The sequence below is a fragment of the Perca flavescens genome, chromosome 8, assembly GCF_004354835.1.
Source record: "Perca flavescens isolate YP-PL-M2 chromosome 8, PFLA_1.0, whole genome shotgun sequence".
Classification (NCBI taxonomy): domain Eukaryota; kingdom Metazoa; phylum Chordata; class Actinopteri; order Perciformes; family Percidae; genus Perca; species Perca flavescens.
This window is the reverse complement of record NC_041338.1, coordinates 6,903,099-6,913,259: the sequence shown is the minus strand read 5'-3', so window position 1 is coordinate 6,913,259 and position 10,161 is coordinate 6,903,099. Positions and strand designations below refer to the sequence as shown.

Genomic DNA, 10,161 nt, shown 5'->3' with positions numbered 1-10,161 from the left:
TGTCATTTTAAAACAATTATGCAATTATGAAAAGAGTTATAGAATATATTTTTACAGTGTGCTGTGTTTAGTTAGGTTGTGTACTACATAGTCTAGGTGTAGAATGAACTAAGATTAAGTAGACAGTAGTGCTGGGCAATATGGAGAAATTCAGATATCGCGATATTTTTGACCAAATACCTCGATATCGATACCACAACGATATTGTAGCGTTGACTATTGGTGCTTTCACAAAATATTTACACAATGAGATTTTTGATAAATAATCATCATAAATAATCAGTAATGTGGATTTAATAACTAAGTGGGTAAAGGCAAATAATAGAACAGTTACAACAGTCTGGTAAGTTCAGAAAATGACATCACTTTACTGTAATGCATCCTGTAAAACCAGGAAAAAACAACACTTATGTCATATCACGATATTACGATATCCGAAATTTAAGACGATATCTAGTCTCGTATCACGATATCGATATACTATCGATATATTGCCCAGCTCTAATAGACAGTCAATTAGTAAAAGAATAACAGTCTGTGTTCTTATGTGTAACAGTTAACAGTATATAATGGTGGAGAGATTTATACGTTCTAATGATTTAAATGAGTGTATCACATGCAATGTTTAACATTCCTACTCTTCTCAATAAATCAATAATCTCTTCTCTTGCTGATGGTTTTGTACTTTGCCCTGTGATTCTTGTCTTGCTAGATTACAAGAGACTACACTTTTCTGGATTACATACTGGGAGGATGCCAGCTCATGTTTACGGTGAGTATAATATTAGCTTGCCTGTTTTTCTGCTTCTGCAATGATGTGGTAATGAAATACATGTTTCAGCATGCCTTGCTCTCGAAAACAGATGGAAAACATTTAGACTCTTTATTTTCATCTCCCGGGGTTATGGTTAGATGGCGATCATTTACATACAGAAAGGAAAAGTGTGATGGCAGACGAAATGAGTGGAGTGGAGAAGAGTATTGGGGTACTGTGAAAACATTGAAATTGTGAAAACAGGAGGGCAGAAAGACAACAGGAAAAAATAGGTAAATACAAGACATGTATTTTTTGAAATGGTGAATCGAAAGTAACTGTGACATTAAGATAGGGGGATGGATAGAGAAAATAGGCAAAGAAAGATGGGTATTTTACCAGAGAGAGGGAGAGGGACAGAAAATTGCCATAGTGTATTCTGGTCTGTTGTTAAGAGAAACTATTGTGTCCCTGGTGATGTCACACCTTTGTGTGTAACTGAGAAAGAGTCCTGTTTTGTAATAGCCAATCACACACACACACACACACACACACACACACACACACACACACACACACACACACACACACACAAACACAGTTTCATTATTTTTTGGGGCGTATTTGTCCAACAAATACAGCTGCCCTGCTGATAAATCTCAGGACTATTCAGACTGGCTCACTGTTACTGTAACACACACTAAACACAAATGTATACACATTCTGAAACCACATGCACATTAAGAAAAATGCATACTACAGCGCATATACAATCAGAGCGTGCACACACACACACACACACACACACACACACACACACACACACACACACACACACAAACACACAGACACTCTGTGCCAGCTATACAAAAGCACATACACAGTGTCCATTTTTTTCTTTTCTTCTTTATCGCAACAACAATTTCCCAGCTTTGTGAACTAGAACAGATGCAGCAGGGTACAGATAATGTAGTCTGTTACATGCTTGATTTTTTGTGATCAAGTGTGTTCTGGGTTCAGACACCTGTGCACCTCCTTGTATTTTACAATGTGATGTTTAGTAAAACAAGTGACTAAATACGTAGGGATCTAACCTGGAAAAAAAGCTTAAATGTATATTACCCTTATGTGGTGTTATATTGGTACTTTGGTTAAATGTGCTGTCATGTGACTTTACAGTTGAAGCAATGTCTCTAACTATGTAGCAATTACAGCATATTAAGAACTGTCCTGTCCAGATTGTTTCGCATGTTTTAGCCCATTCTTTTAATTCCATTTTTAGACAGTTAATATTACCAATTAAGACATGTATTCTGTGTATTATAGGAGAACATAAAATTGAGGGTGCAGAAAGTATAATTTGAGCTGTTGTATATTCTGAATAGCACTGAATCCAGACCCTCATGTCACTGAAACCAACTTAACAATGTGAAATTATAATGGGACTTTTATTTCCACAGTAAGGCAAGGCAAGGCAGCTTTATTTGTATAGCACATTTCAGCAACAGGGCAATTCAGAGTGCTTTAAATAAAACATTAAAGAGCAGTTAGAAAACAATTAAAAACAATTTAAAAACATTAATAAACAAATTAAAAACATTAAAAGACAAGAATAAAATTGATAGTGCAGTATAAGAATAAAAGTTACAGTGCAGTATAAGAAATTAAAGTTAATAAAAAAGATTATTTAAAGAAAAGCAACATCAAAAAGATAGGTCTTTAGCTTAGATTTAAAAGAACTGAGAGTTGCAGCGGACCTACAGATTTTTTAATTATGTTAATGTGGCTTTTAAAATTCAGGTCTGAGTCCATGACTACACCAAGATTTCTGGCTTTGTCTGTTGTTTTTAACATTGTTGTTTGAAGCTGAGCGCTGACTTTCAATCGTTCCTCTTTTGCTCCAAAAACAACCACCTCCGTTTTTTCTTCATTTAATTTAAGAAAGTTCTGGCACATCCAATCATTAATCTGTTCAATGCACATATTTAATTGTTGTATTGGGCTATAGTTCCCTGGCGATAAGGTTATGTAAATTTGTGTGTCATCCGCATAACTATGGTAACTTATTTTGTTGTTTTCCATAATCTGAGCCAGTGGAAGCATGTAGATGTTGAACAGAAGAGGCCCCAGAACTGAGCGTTGGGGAACTCCGCACGTCTTTGTATGCTCAGATGTATAATTACCTATAGACACAAAGTAGTCCCTATTCTTTAAATAGGATTCAAACCACTTTAGTACTGAGCCAGAAAGACCAACCCAGTTTTCCAATCGGTCAAGCAATATGTCATGGTCTACCGTATCAAATAAATTACCATTTAAAGCAATGGAAATCAGAAACATAGGGTATTGGAAGTTTAATTCCAGAATGCTACAAAATAAAGAATATTGCATGAAGGATAATAAATAATTATGATGCAATTGAAAGTGATATTAGTAAATGGGAATTTACTAAATTTAAGATAAGATAATTCACCATACATTTTTGCCATGAAATTAACAGGAAAAAATGGATTGAGGCAGGAGAAAATAACCCTTTGTATTTTAGTTGTTTAGAAAAACATAGACATCAATGAAACTCAATCACAAGCCAATGATAAATGGTCTAGAAAGCAAAAAAGGTATAAAAAAGGAAGTGTTTTCATTTTACTTTAAATTGTACGTAAATCAGATCTTAGAATTGAGGTGTTGGATTCAGTTATTCTGAAGGTAATGTTTTTAACAAATCTCCAGGGTCAGATGGGCTTACGACCAATTTCTATGAGTTCTTTTGGAAAGATGTAAGAAATATGTTATTCAAAGTTTTAAAGTAATTTGCATAACATTAGTATTTTTGTGATTTGTAATATGTGCATTTCACTTATACACCACTGAATTATACATCACTACACTTTGCTAACACAGCCAAACATCAAGCATGTGCAACAACACAAGACATAGCAAGCCAGCTAATATTACTTAGTAGTCCAACAGCACAATGGCCAGCTCGTCATCTTGCAGCCTTTTATTTCGCAAAGCTCGCGCCAACGACCAATCAGTGATTTACTCTTGTCCGATGGCCTCTTGCTCGGCCACTCTCTCCTTTACTCTTCTTAGCTTTCTCCGTCAACATCGTCTTCGTTGTCTTGGACTCTGCCATGATGTCCGTATAGGCTGCTGAACCCCATTCTGTTGCCGGTTCTGGCACGACAACGGCACTGCTTCCTGCCACCATTCCCCAATTTTTGGGGCTAAAGTCAAGTACAAGAGAGTTTTTGCGTGGAGGTGAATTTACTTGTGTTGTTGTGCAGACATGCTGTCAGTGTCAGAGGATTTGTTCTGTTACTCCTGGGGGCATAAAGCTGCTAGATCTTCTCTTAAATGTAGGGCATTGTTAAGGAGCACACCTTAGTTATTTTCACCTTATCTTATTGTTGTAAATGACGCTATAAAGCAAAGAGCACAGGATATTGCCATAGTGACACGTTGAGCTGTTGATGACAATGTTTGCACCATTATGAATGTGATTGAGGTAAATATGTAGTGTGAGCATGAAAAAAGAGCATTTCTCTGAATGTCGCGTTTTTTGTAGAGATGTTCCGATACCGATAACAGTATCGGTATCGGCTCCGATACTGCCTAAAACGCTGGTATCGGTATCGGGAAGTACTGGAGTTTATGCAGCGATCTGATACCACGTAATAAAGCCCTAAAGAAAATCTACATTAAAGTAGTTTATTTATGTTCTTTTTCCGTTATAACTGACTGTCAAACTGGAGAATAAAAGAAAGTTCTGGGGCATTCATTGTTTGTGGTTGTTCATGTTTCTGAGCCAGACAGACAACAAAGATAGAATTTATATCACATCCATACAGGGATAGTAGTATACAGCTGTTAAAACATAATAAAAGATATGACACACTGGTATCGGATCGGTACTCGGTATCGGCGGATACGCAAGTTCAGGTATCGGAATCGGTATCGGGAAGCAAAAAAGTGGTATCGGGCCATCTCTAGTTTTTTGTCTGTGAAGACAACCGACTATATAGTGACTATTATGCAACGTTATTTTTGGATATTCAAATTTGTAATGCAAACAAAAAAATAATTGACCAGTTAAATAGTCAATGTGGATTTACAGCTTAGCAACTGGCAGGCCAGTCAAGCTTTGGATTTCTCCCAATGTTGAAGCAGTGTACATGGTGGTGTAGTAAGAGCGATAGACAACATTTAAAGAGGAGGTGGGTGTCTCTATGTGTTCAAAAACCTGAAAAGCACCATTGTTACTCTCTGCTCCTCACCATGGGGCTTCTCAGGTGCTGCGAGCAAATCACTCCGCCCAATAGGGGTGGGCGATATATATCGTTTACGATAATATCGTCATTGTTGTGTTAACGATGTGCAAATTGACATTATCGAGTATTTAAATTACTTAGAAAAAAACACTTCAAAACTTGTTATTTGTACTCGCTGTGACTATGCAAATCACAACATGTAAATAGGAACATGTTGGCGTTATTTTGTCACTTATTGGGAGCAGTAGGCTAGATGGAGCCGGTTACCTCCAGGATCTGTGCTAAGCTAGGCTAGCGGTGGGTGGGTCAGACAGAGTTATGACACGCACGGAGATGAGAAGGGTATGTATGGACTTATCTAACTCTGGGGGATATGGTGAATAAGACAAAGTCCCAATAAATCAGCATGTTCCTTTAAAGAAACAACTTGTTCACGACTAACACATCCACTGTGTAGTATCCCCACTGTATCGAAGCCGGTTCTGGCTGCTCTGAGTTCAGAGTAACATTTACGCTCTAGTAACCCAAGACAATGTTACCTGGTTAGCATTACATTCACCAAACTCATCAGATAGTCCTCATCCTTAAAGCTTTTTCTCCTTTACCGTTAAAGCGGCTGAACATTAAAATATGACCTGAAGACAGTATTTTTAACAATCAAATATTCATCAAGTATTGGAGCTAACGTTAGCTTTATTAGCTAGTTAGTTAGTTAGCTGATTAAGTTATTTTAGCCAGGAAAATAGTTGGTTGCAAGCGAGTTCGCTTCTAGTCTACCTCATTTTGAAATCATTGACCCACAGAATTTTAAATGGTAAATCTGCCCCGTAAATTTTTGTAAACTGCCTATCTGCCAATTGCATCCAAATTTTAGCTGGACATGATTTAGTATCCCACCAAATTGCTGAATATCTGATGTAGATATGCTCTAATCAGCTCTTGATGGTCAGTTAAAAACCAGAGTGGGAAGTTTTGACTTGTCCAGATGTGCTTTGAATTTTATGGGCATTAGGACTCAGACTATATCCAGCCTGCTCTCTTTTGGATGACTGAGGTGAATGAGAAACACTACCTTCGAGTGCCTCAGTAAAAGGTTGTACAGTGTTGCACAGCTCTCAGCCATGGACATAGTTCAGTGCTCTGTGTGTATCAGTGCTCTGTGTGTATCAGGATGTTGCTAAATAGGCAAACATGCAACATACTGTGGTAAAATAGAAATATTAAACATTTTGATTTTGCAAATGGGTGCTGGTAGTTATTGACTGATGTAAGTGTTTTAATAATTTCCTCACTCAGGCCCTTGCTAGTTTGTAATGAGCATAATTTAACTGCAATGGGAACATTTGCCTTATCTAGTGGTGGTTAGATGAGCAAATTTAAGGTGGAATGGGAACTCTTAAATCCTCCCTGCTCCCTCCTAATCTTTTGCCTTTTGTCACAGACCTGCAGCACTTTCACTGATGCACACACACACACACACACACACACACCTAATTCTGTCTTAACACAGATACTTCCTCTCTCCTGCTTACAAACTCATTTACATACATACATGTGAGCACAAATATATAATATCCTCCTCACACTCCTGCTTTCATACTTACACACTATGACCAATTTACATGTAAACTCCCAAACCATGACACACACACACACACACACACACACACACACACACACACACACACACACACACTCTTCAAACGTGCACTGTCCCTGCTTATGCACACTGACTGATTTAGACATGCACAAGCACACATAATCTCACGTAGACGCTCACATTTTACATACACACACATACAGTGAGTAGCAGCCGTTTGCAAACACACACACGCAAGCAGGCAAGAGCTGTTTTGCAGTGTTCAATCAGACTTAGTATGGCTCTAATCCTAATCTCTAGGAAGGGAAAGTCTCTCCTCACGGCTGTGGGAGCAGGAGGAGAGAGCAACTTTCTCTGTTACACACTTCAACACAAAGAGAGCCTGCTACTGCTGATGGGCTGTTTGTGTAAAGTCTAATTTCAACTGAATTACGCTATTATTCATTTCTTTTGTTTGATATCATTCAGGGCCGTGTAGTGCCCCTTTCCGAGGGGATTCATGTAGAAAACAAACTTTTCATGAATGAGAGCACAGACAAGCATCTTCACAGCTCAAGATGTTGACAGATGATATCAGTTCAGACCGGTACGTAAGAAGTAATTCCACTACTTTTGGCAGTAACTAATAATGTAACTAATTACTTTCTTAAATTAAATAAATGGGCTCAGTATTTGTTACTTTTGTTGTGATCATGAAGCAGACGAACAAAGCCTATTCCCCAAATTGTTTCCAGGTTATGAGCTAACGTCACATGACCTTACGACAAAGTAATGACATGAATCAATCAGCATTAGACTGTCACTGCACACAATGGCCGACTGTGAGAAATTGTGATATGTTTTTAAAATTACAAAATTGCATTATAAAGATATGGGCATTTAGAGGGTCTAATGAAAGATGGTATTGAGTTGCATTATGGGAAATGTAGGATCCATTTCTTTTTTTTACTTGACCCATATCAGAAAATAAAAGTCTGGATATTTCAGCCTCAGATGAATGATTGATTCTTTTTTAATCTGTCTGTTGTGAGTAGCTGGTTTTCACTTATTATTTGATTGCAGTCACTTCTACTTTATTTTTTTGATCAGTGTTAAGCTACTGTCAATCTACTAATTTCTAGCAAATGTTTCACATTAAAAGCCTACCACATAAGGGAGAGATTATGCCTTTTGAGCTACTGTAAGACTGTTAATGTAACCTGTGTATGTAACCATGTAATCTGTTCAGGAAGTGTTGAGTTTCATTAACAGTAAAACACCAATGAAAAACAGAAAGTAGAATTGACTCCAACTAACTAGTGAGTGAGTGAAAAGAACTATGTAAGTATTTCTATTATGGAATGACTATGTTGTTGTACTGACGGAAGTAGTGCTGTGGAAATGTACAATAAATAGCTCGTACCATACTGTTTTTTGAGATAGATACAGACGTCGACAGCAGTGGCTGTTATGTGTTTTCCTTAGAACTTGTCATGAAGGACACAATACACAATTAGGGCTATGTCGTTTTGTTTTAATTGTCATCGCAACATCAAATTGCGCAATAGAGATATCCCATAAGACACTGAGAGATTTTTTTGTGTTAGTTTCAAGAAAATAATAAAATATCAGCAGAATACTGCACTTTAAAATGTAACGGTCATTCTTTATTTTTTAGTGGTGCCTTTTTTTTTTTTCAATTCAATGTTCAGTTTGTTGAATAAAAGAATGTTAGAGATGATTTCCTTTCATTTATTTTAAATTCATGTTGCATTTTAGCAGAATACTAAAAGCAGCAGAACTGAGTACATTTTAATATCTGTTTATTTATCACAAGGAATATCATTATCGCAATATTCAACAACACTATCGCATATTTTCCTCATCGTGCAGCCCTACTATAAATAGACTTTCCTACAGTTAAAGTATGGCAGTGGACAGCAGGTCCTAGTTGTCAGTGGGCAGAGTGAGACATAGTAACTCCAATAGATGCTCACACAGGCTCTCACGCACTCATCCATCCACACTCCCCTCCATCCATCACTCTCTCTCTTAACTGCAAATAAGTCTGTGAGGTCCTGGTGGGAGAATTGGCTGAGAAAACTCCAATGTAAATGTCACTATGTCAATTATTTGACAATAAGTTGCCAGTAGTGGAATCCCATTAATTTTCACAGACGTTTTCTGCCACATTGCTACATGCTGCTCTGTTGCCCCCCTGTTCATCTTAAATCTGTGCTCTTGCTTGTTAAAACTGTGTGTTTGTCATGTTGAGTTTAGTCTACTTGTGTGTTAGCAATTACTAATAGCTTGGGGCAAGGCATAAGTTAGAAACAGAATGGTGTCATCTCCCACTGTCATCAAATTCACAGCCATCAAACTAATAGTGTGTGTCACCTGGAAAGGGCACTGGAGGAAAAATGCTTTAATAGTTTGGGTGCCATCGACTGTCAGTTTGGGCATATATATTTATAGGTTCATAATAAGACAAAATGAATGGATACCAGGGCTGGAAAATGAACATTACTGATATAAACAACCTCCTCTTTAGCAGTGTACAGATTCATGGATTGTATACTATAGGGCTGCAGCTATCGATTATATAGTAATCGAGTAGGCTATTCTACCGATTATTCCACCGATTAATCGAGTAATCGGATAAGAAATACTTTTGTTTTATTGAAGAGCAATAATATGCAATAGTTTGGTTTAATTTTTGGAAAAAGCTAATTTTTTATTGCCTACATGCTTACAATATCATCTCTCAAAAAACTAAACATATTAAGTGCATTTAAGTGCCATATTACATTGTTTTTAAAGAAAACATTTTCTGAAATGCAACAACCTCAAACTAAGTCAAACATTAGATATACCAATTAGAGCCACGATTTACTTAAAATTGTAATGGGTTATAATTACATTTTATTCCCGAAAAGTCGAATTCAGCATGCATGCCCGGTACATTTACAAAGGCAGGCCGTGACATGTGATCCCTGGCTCCTCCTGTCCGCATGTCAAAGTGTCCTTGAGCAAGACACTGAAGCCCAAGTTGCTCCTGATGGGCAGGCCAGCGCCTTGCATGGCAGCTCCGCCATCATCGGTGAATGAATGTATGTGTGAACGGGTGAAAGGAACGGCAAAATTGTAAAGCATTTTGTCCGGTAAGGTAGAAAGGCGCTTTATAAATGTAGTCCATTTACCAATTACACAAAATACACAAAAACTCCTGATTCTGTCACCCTGCATTTCTCTGTGTCCCTCACTCCTGCTGCTCTTTATGCTCGGTCCTCTCTCTACTCACATTCTTTACCTCATTCGCCCAATTTCATTTGCTTTTGCTCGCTCTTCCTGCTTCTCCACTGTCTCTTTCCTCGGTCACTGTCCCCATTGAACCAGAACAATGTTGTTTTATAACACTCCAAACAAAGAGAGAAAGAAGTAGATGCATTAGACTATCTTTAAGCCGATAGGAGGGAGGCGGAGTTTCTGGGTCGGGTTCTTGTCAGCACACAACTGTTATTCACTGCCTGAGGAAAAGCTTGTCACTATTAATTAAA

At 37.6% G+C, this 10,161-nt stretch overlaps 1 protein-coding gene across 4 annotated transcripts in view; it reads left to right on the top strand.

Annotated features, from left to right (window-relative positions):
- The window catches only part of cpne2 (copine II), a 61,705-nt gene that overhangs the window by 30,517 nt on the left and 21,027 nt on the right, over positions 1-10,161 (top strand). For all 4 annotated transcript variants that reach the window (XM_028584614.1, XM_028584613.1, XM_028584615.1 and 1 more), the window contains exon 10: positions 713-772. In XM_028584614.1, coding sequence (XP_028440415.1) covers positions 713-772 — 60 coding nt within the window. The remainder of the gene's footprint in view (positions 1-712; positions 773-10,161) is intronic.